This window comes from Plectropomus leopardus, chromosome 16 (genome assembly GCF_026936395.1).
Source record: "Plectropomus leopardus strain MGB_pleo_1.0 chromosome 16, ASM2693639v1, whole genome shotgun sequence".
NCBI lineage: Eukaryota > Metazoa > Chordata > Actinopteri > Perciformes > Serranidae > Plectropomus > Plectropomus leopardus.
In genome coordinates, this window is record NC_142191.1 from 17,000,596 (window position 1) to 17,023,377 (window position 22,782).

Below are 22,782 nucleotides of genomic sequence, written 5' to 3' on the forward strand. Positions count from 1 at the left end.
TACTTATTCTTTGAACAAAATAAGAACCTGGTTCAAACCAAAATTTTGCCATTTTTTGATATTAGATCGTTTTTTGAATTTAGTTTTTCTAGAGGCAAACTTTTCATTCATTTATTTGTGTTTAGACAACATTTGACATGAGATCTTTGCATTTTGGTATTGGTCAACATTTCAACCTTACAACAATTCAAAATCTGCATTTACATGAAAAGTCTGGTGACCTCACCCAAAATCAGACCCCCAACTTGCTTTGCCTCTGGGCCACTTTTGTAAAATGTCATGGGGGCCAGGGGAGCAGTTTCTAGGATTTGCGAAGACGCAACACAGGCTCGAGCTCTGTCAGGCATTTCTGGGTATCCTCCCTTGGTACTTACAATTAAAAAAAGCTCTGTGATTCCTTTTTTGTGAGCCTTGCCACCTTTTATATTTATAGTCCAAAAAAACCCAGGGTGAATCAATTTATTTTCACTGAGTTAGAAAAAGGCTGGTGGGCCACCGGGCTACCTATTGCAACCAGATTTTACAGATAATTTATGAAGATTTACAAATCTACGCCTGACATGATTGACAATTTGAGCACTTGACCCTGAAACTGAAAGCCAGTTGTAGAAATTTCTCTGACAGCATTCACTGCATATTTATGAGGAAGCAGCTGTTGGGGGTCCGTTGGTCATGACCTTTAAGTCCTCTGGACAAGTGATAACGTGCTGAATGCAGAGGAGCCCCTCACCTCGTAACTACGTACCTCTGTCAGGGCAGACTGATTGCCTGTTTGTTCATCTATATTACATATTCAGACACTTCTTAAAGGGATTTTATGGCTGACTCTGGTAAGGTATTAATGCTCATGGAGAACATACTGGCTGATATCATGTTGAAGGATTATATGATCTTCTATAAAAGTAGTTTCCAACTTGCAGGTTTGGACTCCTCAAAGGGTCACTGTGAGGGTTACAAGATGATTAAATGCATGAAAACATATTTCTGTTACACAAATTAAGCATATTTTTGTCTGACTTTTCTCTATTTTTTGCCTTTGTTTTCTTGTGAAATAATGGACACTTAAGGCCCCTAGAAAACCTTCAAATACAGCAAGAAAATCAAAAACCCTCATGCACACAATATGTGAGGTGGTGTCAGCCAAACAGGTTGGGATGCTTTATTCTTTAAAACTTTTGAAACCCTTTTCAGATGCAAATAATGCACAATAATCAAGTTTTCAGGGGTTAGAAAGACTTTAGAAACTTAGGGGTCGCCAAAGGGACATTTTGTGGTATAGCAGGAAAAAAAAAACATTAAAAGGACAACAATAGAGTAAAATGTCAGAAAGTTTTATTTCAGGGGATTCACAGCATTGACTCTGTTCCCCTCATCACACGATTGACCATAACTAAGGCTGTAAAAATGCAGCCTCATGATCCGAATTTAGCGCACGCTTCACTGCTGACCCTTCAGATGGGATTCAGGTATCACTAATCTCAGCTGATGTCAAATAGGACATTCATCATTGGCCTTTAAGCAGCAATCAACCTTCAGATTCATGTTACACTGATTCTGTAAACTGTGGAGCAGAGATTTCAGTTTGTTATTTGTATTTACCGCTGAGATTTAGTTTGGATTTGATTTATGCTTATGTAAATGGATACATAGATAAGGTTAATGTGGGAATTAACTGTCTTTTTTAAAAGCTTGTGTCAATTTGTGTTAATATTTAGATTAAAGTTATTATTGCCACACCAATCACATAGAAATGAAAGGGATCATGTTTAAGGCAGTGTTTAAAAGTGATTTATTTGTACAGCACTTTAACAATTATGAGGTACTTGTACTTAACTTTATGTATTGCGTCTTAAAGTTATACTACATAGTATTGACAGTTACTTCTTGTAAACACCAGCAAAAGTGAAATTAAAATCCAACTCCAGATTCACTTTCATCTGGCGTTTCACCTCGCCATATTTAGATTCTTTCTTTCGGTGCTGAATCTCTTGGATGCCTGCTGCGTACAGTCTGGCACCTGCTCACTATCTGTTCATGAAGCCCAGACCTCACCTGAGTGCTGTGGATGTACACGGCCATATATGTCCCTAACACAGAAAATAAGAAAATACAGGCAGAGGACAGAGTCTCTGCAGACGAATACACCGCCACGCACTGCAAATGAGTCCAAAGTGAAGATTGATACGGCTTACATCTTAAATCTTGCGTAGTATACTTTTAAAGAAACTCTTTTGATAGTTCAGTGTTTTGGGCAATACATTTATTTGCTTCCTGGGACATTTAAATGAGACAGTTGATACCACTCTGATGTCTCCAAGGTTAATATGAAACTTCTGGTCTTTGTGCTATTCAGTTAGTTTAGCATATCACAAAGACTGAAAACAGTTTGCCTGGCTCTGTCCAAAAGAAAATCCATCTACTAGCACCTCTAGAGCTCAGTAAATAATTGTTTATTTAATCTGTAAGACTGCAGACTCTATTTATTACCACTCAGCTAAGCCAGATGCTGGCTGTAGCTTCATATTTACCAGACAGATAATAATAGTGGTATTGATCTTCTCATCCAAACTCTCAAAGAGTGAATAAGCATATTTTTAAAATCACAAACTATTCCTTTAACTCTTCTCCTCCAATATGTTTATCTGACATGTGTAGCTCCTTGTTACACTGCGGCAGACTCAAATTTTACAGAAATATGTTACCATTTTTTTTAAAAGATTATTTTGGGGGACTTTGATATAACTTGAGAAAGGGACAGAGAGAGGTGATGGCATGCAGCAAAGGGCTGAGGTTGAAATCAAGCCCATGGCCGCTGCAGTGAGGATGTAGCCTCTGTACATGGGGCGCCCACTCTACCAACCAAGCTACTGGGCCCCCTAACCTAAAACGTGTGCATTAAAAATAATGTTATAATAATATAACCTAGTATGTATAATATTACAACACTCTTAAAGGCATTGAGAACTCTTAACTTTTGATACTTAACATCCATTCTGCTGATAACACTTCTGAACGTTTATTTAAATGGACAGATCATCCCAAAATGTCTCTCTTACCTGTGGTGCTATTTATTAATCTAGATTGTTTTGCTGTGAGTTGCAGAGTATTGGGAATAACAGCAGTAGAGATTTCTGCATTCTCTCCAATATAATGGCACTAGATGTCACTCAGCTTGTGGTGCTCAAAGCACAAAAATATTTTAAAAATTAAAAAACGCAACAGCGTGTCTCTTTCCAGAAACCATGACCTGGTTACTCAAAATAATACACAAACCTTGTTGGGAGCAATTTCAAGTAGGAACAATTTTCTTTCTATAAAACTATCTGATGACTGTGTCACCACGCAGAAAGAGGTGTACATCTACTCATGGACAAGAGGCTCGTTGTTGATGAAGTTGATGCTTTCTTCTGTGTGGTGATAAAGTTCGCAGGTGTGGTTTGATGGACAAAAAATTGTTCCCACATAAAACTACTCACAACAAGGTCTGTTGTATTTTATTTTAGTCATTCTTATTGGGTTTTTGTTGGTGCTTTGAGCACCACAAGCCGAATGCCATCTAGTTTCATTATACTGGAGAGTCAGACATCTCTACATATACATATACAACATATACAACATATGCATGAGACTGTTATCATCTCTCTCAACATCATCATAGAGAGCAATTACTAATTTCACACCTACCATTATTGTAATATGACATGCCTGCCCCCCTTTCTCTTTCTCTTTCCTTTTTTGCCATGATTGTATTTCATTTGCTATTTATGACATCTATTGCTCGTCTGTCCGTCCTGGAAGAGGGATCCCTCACTATCCTCTACCGCTCTTCCTGAGGTTTCTTCCTCTTTTTTTTCCCCGTTACAGGGGTTCTTTTTGGGGAGTTTTTCCTTGGGTGATGTGAGGGTCTAAGGGCAGAGGGATGTCGTCCACTGTAAAGCCCTCTGAGGCAAACCATGTTTTGTGATAATGGGCTATATAAATAAAACTGACTTGACTTGACTTGACTCTATGGCTGATATCCTCAAAACTCTGCAACTCACACCAAAACCATCTAGATTGATAAATAGCACTACAGATAACAGGAAAAATATTTAATTTTGATTTTTTGGGTGAACTGCTCCTTTAAGCAAGATTTTGAATGCATAACTATAAATGCAACATTCTTACATGCCAATGTTTCTACATAAGTAATGCGTCTTAGGTATGAGTCCGTCTCATTTGTTGTGCATTAATAATATTATTAGGATCTGTGTCAGTGTGAAGGCAGGCGCTGTGAGTGGTGTCTCTTTAACATTTTACATGTAAAAGTAATGCTGATACAGCAGAACTTCTGGCAAAAGACATAAAGCTTAATCAGAACAACTTGTTATCAAAGGCAGAGTGTTGGATAACTATCAAACCCTTGCAAGTGTATATCATAAAAACATGAAACTCTGAAGCCAACACTGAGTTGCCACTATGTTTCCCAGCACTGGCGGAGGGCGTCCTCCTGTGAGAGAGTCAGCTGTCTGTGATTGTAGAAGGTGATAACTCAGAGATATGCATCCACAACCACGCAGCCACTTGACACCAAACCCATGTGTTGTGGAGTAAGTGATGAGATACATGTGGATTTTAGAGAAGAGCTCTACTAAACACATTAGAGAAACATTTGGCCTAAAGGTTGTGGTGAGAAAACACTCACCCAGGGACGTTTCCACTCAAACTTAACGGGGGGGTTATGACTGTAGAAGAGTGAGGAGTCATTTGCAGGAAACAGGGGGTCTTCAAACACCACCTTTTTCTTCACGTATTTGTCTCGCAGCTCCAAAAAGGTCTTAAGCCGCTTTGCATCCTTGACAGCCTCGTTCCTGCTCAAAATCGCAGAGTAGATGGAGTTTGTCCCAGCAGGAGGGTAATCAGCTTTGTCATCAGGCTCAAAAGATGCTTCAGTTTCATAGAGCACTTTCACCTTCATTTCTTCAACAACACGCACTTTATATTTCTTGTCCTCCATTTTTGTTAAAAAAGATCCCTCAGCCTTTTGGTGTTCCTGTTTCAAAATCACTTTATAAAAAAAAAAAAACTACTTATATGCCGAAACAGAGTGTGAACTTGCAAAACAGCCCAAAGAAGCTTCCTGTGTCCTCCCTCTGACTCTGACAATCACTTTTAGTTCCTTTATTTGCTGAAAATGCTGTCACCGCTCATTTACACCCAACAGCGTCTCACACCAACACTGGCGCAGTCTCACTGTTGTGTCCCTGGCTGCTGGCTGCACCTAAATATAGGCCTCTTTAAAGGAGGGGAGGGGACTCCTCAGAGATAGACCCTGACACTGATACAACATTCACGCTGTTCTGATCAGGGGACACTGACCAAAATCTACACATCTAACTAAAGATATGGAGGGTTATTACTGGAGAAATGTAAATATGGAAAATATTAGATGTAGGTGAGGTCATGTACCCAGTTACATGTGCACCATGTACATGATACTTCCTTTGAAATGTATCAGAATCCCTGAACTAAAAGGCCCATTGAATATAGAGCCTATAGTGTTTATGATAAACAACAAATCTCATATTCACTTATATTGGCTCTGTTTAGTTTACTTCAGGGACTGTTTGTTTTTAATGAGAGGGGAGGGGTGGTGAAAAACAGGGGAACATGTGCATGATTTGCCACAGAATGGTGCAGGTTGAAACGTTGCCAGTAATGACGTAATACAATGAGTGCAAGAGTGCCTATAAGGCAGATATGAGGGCTGGTGTTTAAGTCCAACAAGCCTTGGACTTTCATGTGGGAGCCTGATGTTTGCTTCCCGTCTGAATGTGTTTTTTTTTTCTACACCTTACCATGTGCCTCTATTGTCTAATCATAACCATCTGTGCCAACATGTGCATTGGTTGATGATCCGGTATTGGTTGTGTTGTCTAAACATAACCATGTGCAGCATCATTCCACCACTTGCATTTGTTGGCATGATGGTAACGATTAGATGGTGAAGAACAGAGGCAGAAGGAGACCTAAAATGTAATATGTAGACGCTGAAGTCCTCTGCAAAGTGGCAACATGTGACAGTTTTGGATGAGAACGTGTTGGTCTAAACTTTTGTATTTACTCACTCTGCAGCATCTTCGCCTCTTGTTCATTGATCTGATCAGCTCTGACTGGATCATCAATCAAATAGCCATGCTGTGACTCAAACTGCTGCTGACTGATAAAAATAACTTATGTTGAGTTTGGCCTGTGCTGCATTTACACACCCGGAAAGGGGACACAGAATGACTGAAAAAAACAACAACATGAAATTCACTACTGCCACACATAAACTGTAATTCTGTGGGAAACACTGGTTGTAGGATATTTTGTGTTTATTTTAAATATCCTTTGAACCCCACATCCAACTAGTGGGTTTGAAAGACTTGTTTTGAAATAAATGAATAAATCACCCAAATTAGCTACTTAATTTATCATAACCAGAAACTGTAAAAAAAAAAAAAAAAGAGGTTGCTGTAAGATTTTTACATTTCTGACATATTTAACAATTTCTGACCTTGAACACATTGTGTGTGACAAAGGCATTGAAATCACTTTACTCCACATGTTGTGTTCAAAATTATATAGTTATTCATAGTTCAGGGAGGCTTAATGAAAAATATTTGTAGCTTTAGGAAAGGACAAGATTAGAAAAATACAGTCCCTTAGTCCGCAAGACAAGTAGCACCATGTGATTAACTGTTACAGTTACTCTGTTCAACATCTAAAATATCAGCTGTAATGACACCTAGTGGTAAAACCTACGCCTTGACATTTACTTTCCTTTCAATGGTCGGCTGTGGCTGACATAACAGGCCATTCATCATAATTCAGTTTTCAGTTGGCCTGGCTCTCTGTCACTCCACGCCCATATCAAAGAAGAGATGGGAGGCTGCTGAGCGCAGGGTTGCCAGGTTTTAAGGAGTAACCTGCATTCTTGTTTTAGTATGAGCCAAGATGAGAGGAGATCTTAACCAAATTGTGCAGTTTTTTATGTTGCATGGCACTCACGGTAAATTAAAATTACGAGCTGCTGGAATATGAGAACCTTTTAAATCAAAATTAAGAGAACATAAGTAAAATTTACGATAGCTTAAATCGAAACTCTGAGATGGTAAACATAATCTCTATCTGTTTTTTTTTTAACTTATGCCATGGATATTTCTATATTTTTATCATTCCAAATATTTCAGGAAAAGGGGGGAAATTTCTATTTTCCCCCTTTTCCTGGTTATTTCTGAAGACATTTTGTTGTTTTATCGGTCAAATATACACTGAGATGTAACTTAAAATTTGCATTTTTGATGATCTAGCGCAAAATCTGTGACTATGAAAAATTACAATCTCATCTGCAGATAAGTGTGTTTAGATCATGCAGCCATGACCACAGCCAAAATTTTGCTATTGTGCTCATATTGTTCCAATTAAATATAAAACATTTAATGGACTGTGTGTGACAGCATTACTTAGTACTTCTGTGCTGGAATTTTGGCTCAAGGTTGTCTGTGGTGCTGAGAGAAGTACACAGATCTTTTACTTAACTAAAACATAGCAATACTACGATGTAAAAAAAAAGACATGTAATTTAATAAAAGTATACAAGTATTGGTCTCAAAATATACTTTAAATACCAAAAGTAAAAGTTTTCATTGTAGAGAACAGCCAATTTTAAAATAATATATATCACCGGATTATAATTAGTGGTGTATTAATGTGTTCATCGTTTTAATGTTGCAGCTGGTAATGGTGGTGCTAATTTTAACTACATTAGTGGTTTTGATAATTTTTCCAGGAGTTTGTATGTCTGTCTGTGGACAGATTTTTCTCAACATCTGTGCAAGATGTAGACACAAAACTTTACAGGTGTGAAGTTGATTTTTTATTTTTTTGTTACCATTTCTAGTACTGTAGCTAAATATCTGGAATAAATTTGTGGAAATAATATTAGCACTGTTAAAACTGGTTCTATGGTCAGAAATAGTAAAAGAATTTAAAAAAAAAATGTAAAAGTTGACAAGAAAATGACCAATCAAAAACTAGGGCAAAATATTGAGAAAACTGTATTTATACTTACAATGATTATATAAAATTAAGTTATAATATTATTTTTTACCAATCACTTTATTTATTTGCGTATTTATTTATTTTAGTCCTGTTTGTTTATTCATTTATTTTATTTTTGTACTGTTTTTGTTCATTTTTGCTAACTTCAGGTATTTTTCCTGTAACTGATTACTAATTATTTGCTAATTTTTAGGTCATTTCTTCCAATGGTTTCGACAGAAATCAAGCCCATTTGCTCAGGTTACAAAGGGTTAAAATCTCACTATATGTCCACAACACACCATATAACCACACGTCATACCAGTTGCATTACTGAGAGGAAAGTTACTGCGGCGAATTTAGCACCGCTGAAGGGGGATGGGTCAACCCTTATCTGGCAACCACACCGGGCTGTGACGGAGCTCGTAGTGCAGTGTGCATCTGGAAGTTGTCGCCATCATATCTGGCTAAGTGTGTAGCTAGCCTTCAAGTCAGTCAGCCGCTGTTGTTCGGGGTTATAAAGTCATTGATCTCATTAACCCCTTTTTGTTTCTTCTGTCGACTACCAGTGAGCTGCTGTGATGTTATTAATCAGTGAACGCCTCTAGGACGGGCGCTGTTGTCATATTGTGTAGTTTCCTCACATTAGCAGTGGCTAATTTTGTGAGCACACATTAGCCGGAGTCTTGAGAAGCAGCGAGGGGCGGTGGGCTGCAAACACCGTCGCTAGCTCGCAAGTTAGCTGGCTAGCAAGTAAAAACATATAGCGGCGTTTAGTGTTAAAGTGAATAAAGCAGCGGCTGTGGATGTTACATGCTCGCCGGTTGAGTCAGCGGTGCATCTTAGCCAAGGAGCTAGCAGCGTCATAAAGCTAGCTGCAGAGAAGCGAAGATTTTTTGTAGCTAACAAAGCTAACCAAAGAAGCTGGGTTTGGTCTGCGACGACTGGAGTCTGCTAAACTGGAGCTGGCATCGTCACATTTCCTGTCTTCAAAACGTACGTGCTGCCTCTACACTTAATTTCTTGTATAGTATGGCCTTTCCCCGTGCAGTGCTAGGTAAGCTAGTATGTTTTGCAAGGTTTACAGGTTATTATTAATCTGCAATTATGTTAGCCTGCTACAGCCACCAAGTGCATATCATCACTGTCAAGCTAGTTCTGAAATATGAATGCGTTGTTTTGAAAGAGACTTGGTCCAATGTGGTTTACATGTAACACATGCATTAAAATCGCCCTATTTTGTATAATATTTAATCTCTCTCGAAAAATCTAGTCCATACTTGATCTGTTTAAGTATAGTGGTTTTTGATCTGGACCTGGTTCATTGTGTTCTAGATGTGGAAACGCAGTGAAATCTGCTGTTTTTTAATTTTTTTTTTTAAAATACCATTTTCACAAAGTTTAAACTGCGCATTAAATAGTATTCAGACTCTCTATGATAAATCAGTCCTGTTTTTGACAAATCAAAGTATAATGGGTATTGATATGATACTTGTAAAAATGTTGGGAAATCTCCCTTTTGTTTGAACCAGGCTGGTTCAGTGTGGTCTATATGTGAAAGACGAAGTGAAATCTCCCTTTATTGCACTTTCACAAGTAGAACAAAACTTTCCCAAATCTGAAACTGTGTTTAAAATCACACATAGCTTCTCTGTGCTAATCTAGTCCAGATTTGAAAAATCTAAGTTTAGTGAGTTGTGACCTGGACCTAGTCTAATGTGCTTTTTAAGTAATAACACAGTGAAATGTCCCTTTTCACATTTTCACATACTACAATAAAGGTTTCACAAACCTGAAATTGGGTTTTGATTATTACTTAACCTTTCTCGAGTACCCTAGTCCAGATTTTACAAGTCTAAATATTGTGGTTTTTGATCTTGACCTGGTCCGATGTGATCTGTATGTGGTAAAGGCAATGAAATTTAGGCACTCTGGGATAATCTAGTCCAGATTTGACAAGTATACTGTTTGTTTTTTAACCTGGGTGTGGTACAAAGTGGTGTACATGTGAAAAATGAGTGACATGTCCATTTATACACCTTCTCAAATGCAGTCTAGGTTTCACAGATTTTGAAGTGGGTTTCAGGCAGCATTGCAACCTTATCTAAAAAAGTCTAACATGCCTTGACAACAGTAAGAGGTACAAAAAGCTGATGATCGGTTTGCGCAGCAATACAAATACGTTTCCCTTAACTCCTCCTTTTGCTGATTCAGAAGCTACAAATAGGAAGCTAACTTAAGCATTGTATCTTATTGCTCAGTTTTGTGTTTTATTTCCTCTGCACTCAGTGTCATGAACAATGATTTGTCTGTTTTGTCTTATAGCTGGCTGTTTGGCCTGACAACTAAGAAGATGTCTGAGGGAGAGAACAAACAGGCCTCGGACACTGCCCAGGAAGTGAAGGCAGAGTCTGTGGCAGCTGCATCCACAGGTCAAGGAGTGTCATCTGTGTCTCCCCCTGTGTCCATGGTGACCCAGCCTCCGGCTACTGCTGCCACAGAGGATGAGGAAGAGGAGAGCGAAGATGAGTCGGAGATTTTGGAGGAAAGCCCTTGTGGACGCTGGCAGAAGCGCAGAGAAGAGGTAGGGGATATGTCTGCAGAGGGGTCAGGTTTACCTTTACTAAGGTATAAATTAGGCCTGATGCATTATTTTGTTTTATTCCTAAAGGTGAATCAGCGCAACGTCCCCGGGATCGATAATGCTTACTTGGCTATGGACACAGAGGAAGGAGTTGAGGTGGTGTGGAATGAGGTCATGTTCTCGGAGAGGAAGAACTTCAAACTACAGGAGGTGGGTGCAGTGGCTGGTCTGTGTAATACAATATAAATGAAACATGCATAATGGGTGACATTAGAGCGTAGTGTTCATACCTGCAAGGAATGAAAGTTTTTACATTGTTTTAAGGATCATGTTTTTGTGTTGCATTCTTTACTGTGATCTCACTAACAATGTAGAGGCCTGCAGGTTTTGTTTCCCCCTTTGGCTTTAAGCTCCTTAGGCTAGTAAGTGGTCAGACTTGTTGCTGCCAGCAGCATTGCAAAGTACACACTGTAGCTGAGTAGTTGCAGGAACAGTGTTCAGAAATTTAAGCTAGGGAGGAAGTGAGCTCTTGTTTGCTTAAACCTTTTGGCATTTTAGGCATTTATTGTGGGGGGTTTGCATCATTCTGATGTGGTTTCTATTTTCTCACTGTTATCTTGGTTGCAGAAATTACACCATATCCATGCTTACTTTTTTATAAAAGACCACGAGAATGAGGCAGTATTTCTGTGTTAGAAAGCTACTGTGTGCCACAGACACAGAGACCGTTATATGCAAGACTGCAGTAGGAAGCTTTAAATATACAAATGACTGAAAGAAAAGAGTTTTGTCAGTCTGATAGAGCTTTTAACATGCATATTGCTGGAAATTTAACAGCTGATAGTCCATATGGAGTGAAGAGTCAGACCCAGAGCTGCTTTTAAAGGACGCTCATCTGCAGCTTTGTAATTTGAATTTGACCTTGCACTTGCAAGACAGTCTGTCCAATAGGGCTAAAACTAATGATCATTTTCAGTGTTGATTACACTGTTGATCATTTGTTCAATTAATCAATTAGTGGTTTGGTCTGTAAAATGTCAGTAAATGGTGAAAATTGTCAATCAGTGTTTTCTAAAACCAAAGAAGATGTCTTCAGATTTCTTGTTTTGTCAACAACCCAAAGTTATTCAGTGTACCGTCATAGAGGAGGAAGGAAGCTTGAAAGTATTCACATTTAAGAAGCTGGAATGAAAGAACTATGATTTTTTTTCTCTTAAGAACTAAGAAACAATTAATCCATTATCACATTAGCTGGTGATTAATTTAATAGTTGACAACGAACCACTTAATTGTTGCAGCTCTGCTGTCTGAGCAGTAGTCTGAACTGCTGGCCAACAGAAGGCCAAGGCATTAAAAATTAACATGTTGTTAAGACATAATGAGCTCACTTTCCCTGAATTGTCAAAACGTTTTTGCAATTGAACAGCAAATCCAACTTAAATTTGACATTATGCAGGCTTCCCATGGTCATGCAATTGACCTTGTAAGGTCATAAATCCCAAAGTCATCCACTACTTTTTTAAAATTATACCGGTCAAATTTTCTTATAACTCCTTGAAAATTAATGGATAAGTTTTGAAAATTTAAAATGTGGAAAACCTGAACATGGATGGAAGATGAAACATTCAGTTTTGTGCTGCCGTTACTTGATATATGTGACATTATGTCTGCATTTAAAGTCAAATGTAATCTTTTCTCACTTTTTTCCACAGGAAAAAGTCAAAGCAGTTTTTGACAATTTGATTCAACTGGAGCATTTGAACATTGTGAAGTTCCATAAGTACTGGGCAGATGTCAAAGAGAACAGAGCGAGGGTAAGAGATCATCTGAAAAAAAAACCTTAATCAAATCATATAAAAGGTGTTGTGTGTAGAGGCTTTAAAGCTGATCTGTTTTTCTTCTTTTGTCTGAAGGTCATTTTCATTACTGAGTACATGTCTTCAGGAAGTCTCAAACAGTTCTTGAAAAAGACAAAGAAAAACCACAAGACCATGAATGAAAAGGTGCGCAAATTCTGCTGTAAATCAAAGTAAAGTTACTCTGAAACGACGCAGACGAGTCAAGGACAGTTCATTAAAAACTATATCTGACTGAACTCATTTTACATGAACTTTTCATTTCTGTTTCTTGTCTGACAGGCCTGGAAGCGCTGGTGCACACAAATACTGTCTGCTCTCAGGTACGTTGAATATCAAGGCTAATGTCTGTGAGCTACTTAGTGTTAAATAATAAATTGCGCTGTGGAGCAATGGCACAATTCACAGGCCAAATACAAAGATATTTTAACTACAACTGATGCCATGTTACATAGTTCCAGTTATTTTAAAAATATATTTGTCTTGAAAGTGGCCTGTAAATTAAAATTCACCAACTGCAAACAGAAAAATTCTGTGTTTAATGGTGTGTTAGCAGATGTTTTATTGACTTTACCTTTGTTCACTTTTCTCCAGCTATCTGCATTCCTGTGAACCTCCCATCATTCATGGCAATCTGACCTGTGACACCATCTTCATCCAGCACAATGGCCTCATCAAGATTGGCTCAGGTAGAGGTCATTTAATTCAAGAGAAGTCTTTCAGAAGATGACATCAGGACTGTGTAAAGCCAGTGACAAACCCCTTTACAACTGCACAAAAAAACCTGCCAGGAAAGGTTATAATTGTAACATCATTCCGAAATATGCGACACTGAGTTTGAAAGGAGACTGACTGACTAGTAAAAGTAAGAGGTATTTTGAAAACGAGTAACATTTTCACTGGTCTCTATGCTGCTTTCTACTATAACCTGTTTTACGGCCCATCCGTGACATTAAAGGTGAAAACAAACACACACACACACACACACACACACACACAGACACACACACACACACAGAGAAAAAAGGCAAATTCCTGTGTTACAGAGACATATACGCAGCTCTGGTCTATTGGCTCTGGGAAAGGAGTCTATCACCTGTTTTTTTCGGGCTTTCTCATTTTTAAATTCCTGCATACATGTGCAAATTTTGTTGGAAAAAGGATATTAGGCTCCTCTTAAGCTGAATGTGTGTTTTTTATACTGCAGATGGCCTCAATATTGTTGTTAGTTCTAGGTCTCAGAGTCCTGCCTGAGTCCAGCTCTACAAACTCACACACATAAAGCTCAGCATTGAAATTGATCTGTTAACCATAATTATCTCAAGGTCAAATCTAGAACCGCCCCGGCCCGTTAATATAAGTCCCCTGACCTGACCTGTGATTAAACACACACATGGTATTGCAAAGTGATACAAAGATAACCGATTTTGCAGTAATTATTTGTCCACTTATCCAAAGTAACTGCCGTGATGCAATCAGTCAGCTGCGTCCTCTGTGTCTGAATGAGGTTTTGTTGAGTGTCCTCTGAGTATTTTGTCTGCTGTGCCATGCTGTTGTCAGATCCGGCAGAAGCTATGAAGTGTCCACACAGCCAGCTCGTGCATTTCTTTGCTCTCACTCACATTAAGTTAATTTTTGTTCGAGAATTTACATGAAAATATGTTTTACCTAAAAAACTGTTTCTGCAGGTTGCTGCGCCGGTACCCGTATGCATCAGAACTGGTGCAGGACTCTACTAGACTTACTAGTGTTGTCATTAAAGCTTTCCTCCACTATTTCAGTTGCTCCAGACACCATCAATAACCATGTGAAAACCTGTCGGGAAGAGCAGAAGAGCCTTCACTTCTTTGCTCCAGAATATGGAGGTAAGATCCCGACATTTGTCATCAGAGGTCCTGTAATTTCAGACCACCTTGTTGCAGCACATGCCGTATGATCGCAGCGTCTCTGCTTCAATGGTGGAACATTTGTTGCATGTCATACCTCTCTCTCTCTCTCTGTCTCTCTCTCTCCCCTTTTCCAGTCCACCTCTTTCATCTGTCCAATGAAGGCAAAAAATGGAAAAAAGTCATGTTTCAAAAAGATCTTGTAATTTCTCACATATGCCCTTGCTGTTGTGCATTAGAGTCTCTGCGATACTGATGGTCTTATTTATACTTTCAGCTGTTGCCAATGTTACCACAGCCGTGGATATCTATTCCTTTGGAATGTGCGCCTTAGAGGTGAGAGGATGCCACCCTCTGCTCTGAGCTGTTAGTCACGTACTGACCAGCACTCTCAGTCATTCTTTGGTTTATAGAAAATGTGCGCGATTGGTGATGCACTGCTGCAGAATGCGTCAGTGCATTTTTAACAAAAATGTCACCCAGCTTTATACAAGTCCAGTTTTGGTTTGCAGTCACAGAAATAGAAATCAGGATGTCAGTTGTTTGCAAGACAGGAATAGTGGAAATACTGTTTCTTATCATCCAAGTCTGCAGTCATGATCAGTGTCTTCAAAATGCGTTATGTAACATGAGATTGGCTGCTGTTGACTTGCTGTTGTTTGTATCTATGAATCATTTCCAATCAACACCCTTCTTTGCCCAATAACTCCCTCAGATGGCTGTGTTGGAAATCCAGAGTAATGGAGATTCGTCTTATGTGTCCCAAGAAGCCATAAACAGTGCCATTCAGTCCCTGGAGGACCCACTGCAGCGGGTGAGTGAGGGAGAGGCAAGCATGTAAAGCCTTTCTGGCAATTTGGAAAAGAAATTCATCAACTTTTTTTCTTTCTGTGTTTTTTCAGGAATTTATCCAGAAATGTCTGGAGTTGGACCCCAGTAAGCGACCCACAGCTAAGGAGTTGTTGTTTCACCAGGCCTTGTTTGAGGTGCCCTTACTCAAGCTGCTGGCTGCACACTGCATTGTCAGCCACCAACGTAAGTAGCAAATGGCTCCATCTAAACCTACACCACAGATCGTTAAAGTAATAGGATGTGAAAGTAAAATAACTTCATCATTTCAGTCATCATTTCATAGGTTATAGTAAAATAAAAATAAACATATAAAATGTACAAAAAGTACAAAAAAAGTTTGATCCTAAGGTTAAAACTAGCCTACAGTGTTTCCCCTCTCTTACTGGGATATAGGCTACATGTCAAGAACACAACTATTTGTCGAGAGAGAAAGTTTTTTAATGTCAGGGCAGAGGCTGAAGCAAATGCAGATAGGCAACACACACTCCAGGTTAGATTTCCTTGTACCACAATACAAATAAAGCGTAATCCCACACACATTCAAATGTCTTAAAAGATATTGAATTTATTAATGTAAAAATAATCTTAAAATGTCTTAAATCAATCTTTCAAAAGTCTTAAAAATGTTTCGGACATGGAGCGTTGGATTGTAGGAAACTCAAAATAATTGGTAACATAAATTAAAAAAAAGATAGAAAAAGAAATATCTCGCAGGATGGTGGAACCAGCAACACTCATATTTTGTTTTCTAAGAGCAGAGGATACATTTTCTGCTAGCTAGCTAGCTGTCACTGTATGCTGACATGGGGAAGTTTTTTTAAGTTCGGTTTTAGTGAGTTTTGGCTTTTGCGCCATGAATGACAGCTGTGACAGCCAATCTGTGCGCTCAAATTCAATGGTGCTGCTCGCGATTGGTCGGACGGGTATTTTTATTTCTTAATGACTTCACCAGCGCAGGATGGCAGTGCCCGTATCTCAGATATTTTAGGCTGACTTGAGCAGAGCGGGGGTAAGTGGGGGCGCATCATCCATCTTTATAAACAGTCTATGTTCAAACCAGTTATAAAGTATACAGCACACCAAAAACTGTAACTTCATCAGTTTGCCAAAGATGTGTTTTATTCTAAAGGTCAAATTGACCGTTTTTAATATGCCAAAGAGTGATGACTTATAATTTATTTAGATAGAACACGAAGCCCCAAACCCACCATGCTCAGTTACAGAAATAAAATACACGCGTGAATGCTTTTATGTGATTGCCAACAGATTCCCTTTTTGCCTGTAGATATGATTCCAGAAAATGCTTTAGAAGAGATGACAAAGAACATGGACCCTAATTTGGTGATCGTTGAGGCCAAGGAAGGAGTTCAGATGAAGTGAGTCTTAGTAAAACCACCACACTGACGTATAGATATATTTGGATGACAGTAAACTGAAGGAAAGCTTTGTTGTCCCTTTTTTTCTGTCTTCATATTGTCCAACTAAAAACAAAAGAATATTTGTACTTACTGGTGTATATTTTAGATAACAAAGTTGTGAAGAGATTTGTCTGGACTTTTAGTTGTTTTATCATTCCAGATTAGTTTCAGTGGTCTCTTTTGTCAGAAATATTGCAATACAGTTAAATGATGCAACACCTGAATTTGTCCTAGGGGTTTAATTGAGTTGAAGGATTTTGTCACTCTCTGGTCCTGATTGGCTGAAAATTCAGTATAAATAACAGTTTTTCTTCCGCTTCAGGCTCTCTCAGTTTCCTGCCCTTGAGCTGGACAAGTTCCTGGAAGATGTAAGGTAAGAAAGCCATAACGTTGCAACAGGGATCGTACTTGGCGTCAGATATGCTGTTGATTTGAAGATTCTGGCTTGAACGTCTGGAACTGCTAGTAAAAATCATGTGGGGAAATAAATTGAGAATTGCAGCTCACCCTCCACTGATAGCTTTATAACAGTTGAGTGTGTCCAAAATCTGAAGTAGGGCATCGCAAGTACATCGTTTAAATGCATGGGTCAGCGAAACCCTTGTTTCAGAGGTACCTCCCAGCGCTCAGGGCAGAGCTGCACAGCATGAAATCACTTGCACTTGTCCTAAAGTTAAGCCTTTTTCTTTTTTTTGTCCTTTGATGCATCAGGAATGGGATCTATCCTCTGACTGCGTTTGGGATACCATGTCCACAACAACCTCAGCAGGAGACGGTGAAGTCGCCCATAGTGCCGCCCTCAGTTAAAACCCCAACTCCTGAACCTGCAGAGCTTGAGACCAGGAAGGTAGGAAGCAATAGTATAAAATTATATAATTAATTGTATAAGACATGGTCATAAGTAGTTTGAGAATGTACAAAGTAGGCTCGGGTTGTATCTTTTTTTTGCCCTCCTGAAATTTCCCCAGGGTATATGGTATTTAGGGTATTTAAATGCAGCAACCGTGACATAACCTGTACAATTAAGCCCCAAAAGAAAATCATGTTGTATACTGGTTGTGTTTTTCAATGTTATATCATTTATTTGTTTAGGATTTTTCAGTTGGAGCACTTTTTTCAGTTTTGGATCAGTCTGCACATCAGTGTGTCTCAGACGCTGTTTTCCTTCACAGGTCCTTCAGATGCAGTGCAATATTGAGCCTGTTGATGAGGGCACCAAGCATCATGTGAGTTGCACCTCTGCCTGTCTTTGTAATAAAGTAATGTATTGTCCGTCAAATGGGAAAGTGCTTTATGTTTTGCTCGACTTTTGAAATGAACTGTTTTTTTCTCCTCTCAGCTGACTCTGCTGTTGAAACTTGAGGATAAACTGAACAGGCACTTAAGCTGTGATTTGTTACCAAGTGAGTATCGTTATTTCTTGCCACTCATTTCAGCATTGTCTTATTGAACAGTCTGAACTTTACAGAAGTTTCTCAGACAGAGCTAAAAGTCCAGTTTCAATCACCAGCTCTGTGAAAGGACTCAAGTTTACACCTTCAGACTAACATGTTGCAGTTTTAGAAAGAATTCAGGCTTAAAGTTATTTTTCGGCTCCTTAACAGTGAGATTTAGTGGCTGTGGAGGAAAAAAACCCTTGAAAATAATGTTAATTGCATGAAAAAGTACTTGAAAGAACTTTAATTTACCTGTTTGTGTGAACCTGGCATGCTGATGTGTTCTGTGTGATTGTTGGTGGAACTTACAGTGCACACAATAATATGAAACTGTTGATCAGAATTTTGTTTGGCAGCACCGCTTACGGTCAAAACTCCACGTTCCACTTTTATTCACTTTAGTTACAAACTTCAAAACTTAGAACAGGTGTCCCATGGATCTTTAAGCAGTCTTTGGCATTATGCTCTTTTATTATTTAATCATTTATCAACATTGTTTATCATTTATCCAAGATTTAAAGCATTCATTGATATTAAAATGCCATGTCTTAAAAATGATAAAATCTAAAAAAAAATCTGTAGCATCCATTTTTTTTAATAAGGGATGTACAAAAAATTACTCTTAAACCAAGATTTTGCAACTTAACTGAAACTAATACAAGGCAATGTCTTTAAGGCTCAGTTCATTTTATGCAAAAATAAAAAAAACTCGGAGCACCACATGCAAGGTGAGAAAAACACAAGTCATGTTTTATGTCAAAATAAACATTTGGGCAAACCTGTCTAACCCTAAGTGGGTTAGTGGCATTAAAAAAGTCTTAAAGTCTTGCCATGCAGTTAATACAAAAACAGGAGATGGACAAGGTATCTGAACACCTCATCACCATGTTTGTGTTCTGACTGATTTGTGTTTGTGTTCAGATGAGAACGTGCAGGAGCTGGCTGTGGAGCTGGTCCAGCTGGGATTCATCAGTGAGGTAAGTGGAGTTCATGATCCTGCTGACCTAAACGCTCATGCTGTTAGTCATCGAACCGCAGCAGCCTTAAGATATTTGACAGCCTCGCTGTCTCTTCATTTCAGGGCGATCAGCCACGCCTTGCATCCGTTCTTGAAGAGGCCTTTTCAAAGTTCTACAGCCGGAACGGCTCTCTCAATCCGGTGACTGTTTCCTCATAGCGGAGGACTCACTTGGCCTTCTTTCAGCCCTCCTCGTCCTCTTCAACAGGACTAGCTTTTTGCTCCACCTCTGAGTTGCAGGAAAGCTTTGCGAGGTCAGAGGAGGAAGCCTTTGTCTGGTTGCAGATCCTGCAGCCTGTCGTCGTATTTTCTGGTGGGAAAAGCTGCCACTAAGTGGTTGTTGCTTTCTATCTCCTTTTTTTTCTTTCCCACCCAATACAGCCATCTGCTTCTCTTTTAAAAGAGAAAATCCTAGTTGCAACTTAAAGGAAAATATAAATGTTTTCACTTTATTGGCTTGTTTCTTTACATTCTCAAGTATTGAAGAAAGAGGCAAGCTAAATAAGACTGGATTACAGCAGTATTTTCCTTAAGTCAGTATTAAAACTGTATTTTAAACATTTTTACTTAAAACTGTTTATTAGTTGTCTGTTTAAAACAATCTTTGTCCTGGCATACTGAAGTGTATGTGCTATGGTGTTGTAAGGTTAAGTCTGGTCCTTTAAACTTTCTCTTGAGCAGCGAGTGAGGCATCTTCTACCTTGTATCAGTTTTCGAAGGCTCTTGAATGCATCAAGCTAGCAACGCAACAGATGTTTCATCACCTTTTACTTCAAACTTCTGCCATTATACAAAGTAGTCGTGAAATAAGCAGCTGCAACACATTCGGAAGAGTTACAGCTAAAATCTATAAAAAAAAAAAGTCAAACTATTTATTTGTGTATTTTTCTTGAGTGTGTTTTGTAATTCACTTCCAGCACTAAGGTCGATGGTTGTTTGAATGTATGCTTTATTTGCTCTTTCTTTAAATCACGCTGTTGTTTTCTATGAAAAGGGGGTGTCATCACTTGACTGTGGTCCAACTACTGCTTTTGATTTCAAAATAGGCCGTTTCAGTACATAGTAATGAGGGCTTGGTCTTTTGGTGGAGAGGTTGGTTAGATCCATGTGAAGATGCTTTAAGTGTTAAAGCACATGGTCTGATGGATATTTGTCAACAGATGTGGTGAATGCATGTATGCTTTTCTATGTCTAAATGGAAACTGATGCATGCAACAGGCTTCCCTCTGGTGTTGATTCAGTTGTCTTTTAACAGCACCAAGTCATTTATAATGCAAAGAACATTGTGTCAGCTTAGGACCGTCAAAATTTAGACTTTGCAGCTCTGAATCATTAGTTTCCTTCAGCGCAAAGGCACCCTGCGTGACACCAGAGCTAAAATTTGCTCTTACCATGTAGATATTCTTGTATCGGCTCTGACCGACCTTTATATGTTAACTGTCTGGGAATCTTTCTGTTAGTTTGCACTGCTGCACTCTTTTATATCTTGTTGAAAATGTCCTGTGGCCTCTGGCTTTTTCGCAACAACAGGAAGATAAATTGGAAATGGCATCATTTAAACTAGTCAATGATCCAGTCTGCTCTATGCTGTGACTACCTTCTGAAAGGGTCTGTAGATACTTCGAGATACAAGTGTGGAACTGCCTGGCATGCTTGTAACCATCTTGTACACTGTATGCTGGACACTGTGCTCTGTTTCTGCAATGCATTTACCCCCTTTTTTTCACTCCCTGAAATAAATATGTACACTATCAGCAGGTATGGTCTTTGTTTGGTGTCGTCAACTTTCACAATCAAAGAAAGTCTATAATACAGCTTGTAGAGTCACGTCACAGCACACAAAGTGGGAAGAAAAGGCCAGAAACGTCATAATTTAGCATGTTGAACAAATGGCCGAAAACCTATACAGTATGGCGAAAAAAATTTTCAAAATTTAACATACCCCAAAAATGGCTGAAAACAAATTATTATAGCTTGTGGAGTGCTGTCATAGCATACAAATTCAAAAAAAAAGGCCAAAAATGTCATAATTTGGCATGTCAAAATAATGGCCAAAAACCTGAAAGTATAGTATGTTGAAAAAATTCAAAATAATATAAAAAAAATATAACATACCCCAAAAATGACTGAAAACAACATATTATAGCTTAAAGAACATACAAAGTCGGAAAAAAGGTCATAATTGACCATGTTGAACAAATAGCCCAAAAACGCATGGTATAGTATGCTGAAAAATGTCAAATTTTGACATGTCCTAAAAATGACTGAAATGACATATTATAGCTTGTAGAGCTGCGTCAATACATTCAAATGTGAAAAAATGTCATAATCCAGGACGTCAGAAAAAACACTGAGAAACCTAATAGTATAGTATAGCGAAAAAAATTCAAATTTAATATGTCCTAAAAATGGCTATAAATGACATATTATAGCTCGTAGAGTACAAAGTCAGGGAAAAAAGGACAAAAATATCATTAATTAACATGTTGAAAAAATTTCCAAAAACCTATTACTATTGTAAAAAGAAAATTGAAATTTAAAATACCCCAAAAATTGCTTTCATTTTTTGACTTATTCGCCATACTGTAGTCTTGATTTTTGGGTCATTTCTTCGACATACCATATTTTGGTGTTTTTGGCCGTTTTGCAACATCCTATGCTATGGCGTCTCTTTGCGCACCATGTTATGTGTTTTTTAGCTGTTTCTGGGAAGTTTCATTTTTTGACTCTTTTTTTTCTACAGGCCATATTATGGTGTTTTTGGCCGTTTTCGTAATGTTCTCTGCTATGGTGCGTCTTGGCACACTATTTTAAGTGTTTTCCAGCTGTTTGTGGGATGTTACATTTTTTGACTTTTTTTCAACATGCCATATTATGGTGTTTTTGGCCATCTTTGCAACATGTTATGCCATGGTGTGTCTTGCACGCTATCTAATGTACTTTTCAGGTGTTTTCAGCTGTTTTTGGAACACGTCATTTTTTCGCCATACTATAGCCTTGCTTTTTCGGTCATTTTTTCAAATTGCCATATTATGGTGTTTTTGGCAATTTTTGCAATATTCTATGTTTTGGCGTGTGTTGGCATGCTATTTAATGTCCTTTCAGTTGTTTTCAGCTGTTTTTGAGACGTCATTTTTTGACTTTTTCATTTTTTTAACATGCCATATTATGGTGTTTTTGGCAATTTTTGCAATATTTTATGCTATGGTGTGTCTTTGCAGGCTATTTAATTTGTTTTTTCAGGTGTTTTCAGCTGTTTTTGAGACATGGCATTTTTTGACTTTTTCGCCTTACTATAGCCTTGCTTTTTCGGTCATTTTTTCAAAATGCCATATTATGGTGTTTTTGGTCATTTTTGCAATATTCTATGCTATGGTGTGTCTTTGCAGGCTATTTAATGTGTTTTTCAGCTGATTTCAGCTGTTTTTGGGACATGTCATCTTTTGACTTTTTCACCTTACTATAGCCTTGCTTGTTCGGTCATATTTTCAACATGTCATATTACTGTGTTTTGGGCCATTTTTGCAATATTTTATGCTATGCCGTGTGTTGGCATGCTAAGTAATGTCCTTTTCAGTTGTTTTCAGCTGTTTTTGAGACATTGCATTTTTTGACTTCTTTCGCCTTACTATAGCCTTGCTTCTTCGGTCATTTTTTCAACATGCCAT

At 38.4% G+C, this 22,782-nt stretch overlaps 2 protein-coding genes across 3 annotated transcripts in view; one reads left to right on the forward strand and one right to left on the reverse strand.

Moving 5' to 3' along the window:
* Positions 1 to 5,236, reverse strand: part of capn3b (calpain 3b) — a 19,933-nt gene extending 14,697 nt beyond the window's left edge. For both annotated transcript variants that reach the window (XM_042503049.2, XM_042503048.2), the window contains exon 1: positions 4,685 to 5,236. In XM_042503049.2, coding sequence (XP_042358983.2) covers positions 4,685 to 4,996 — 312 coding nt within the window. In that variant the 5' untranslated portion in view covers positions 4,997 to 5,236. The remainder of the gene's footprint in view (positions 1 to 4,684) is intronic.
* Positions 5,237 to 8,464: 3,228 nt separating this feature from the next.
* Positions 8,465 to 20,868, forward strand: nrbp1 (nuclear receptor binding protein 1). The gene is made up of 18 exons (XM_042503050.2): positions 8,465 to 9,060; positions 10,390 to 10,648; positions 10,736 to 10,858; positions 12,361 to 12,462; positions 12,562 to 12,651; positions 12,787 to 12,827; positions 13,099 to 13,193; positions 14,286 to 14,369; positions 14,668 to 14,726; positions 15,106 to 15,204; positions 15,293 to 15,425; positions 16,528 to 16,618; positions 16,983 to 17,033; positions 17,372 to 17,507; positions 17,833 to 17,886; positions 18,000 to 18,063; positions 19,018 to 19,073; positions 19,178 to 20,868. The coding sequence occupies exons 2-18, from the start codon at positions 10,418 to 10,420 to the stop codon at positions 19,271 to 19,273; spliced, it is 1,605 nt and encodes a 534-aa protein (XP_042358984.1). The 5' UTR covers positions 8,465 to 9,060; positions 10,390 to 10,417; the 3' UTR covers positions 19,274 to 20,868.
* Positions 20,869 to 22,782: the final 1,914 nt, after the last annotated feature.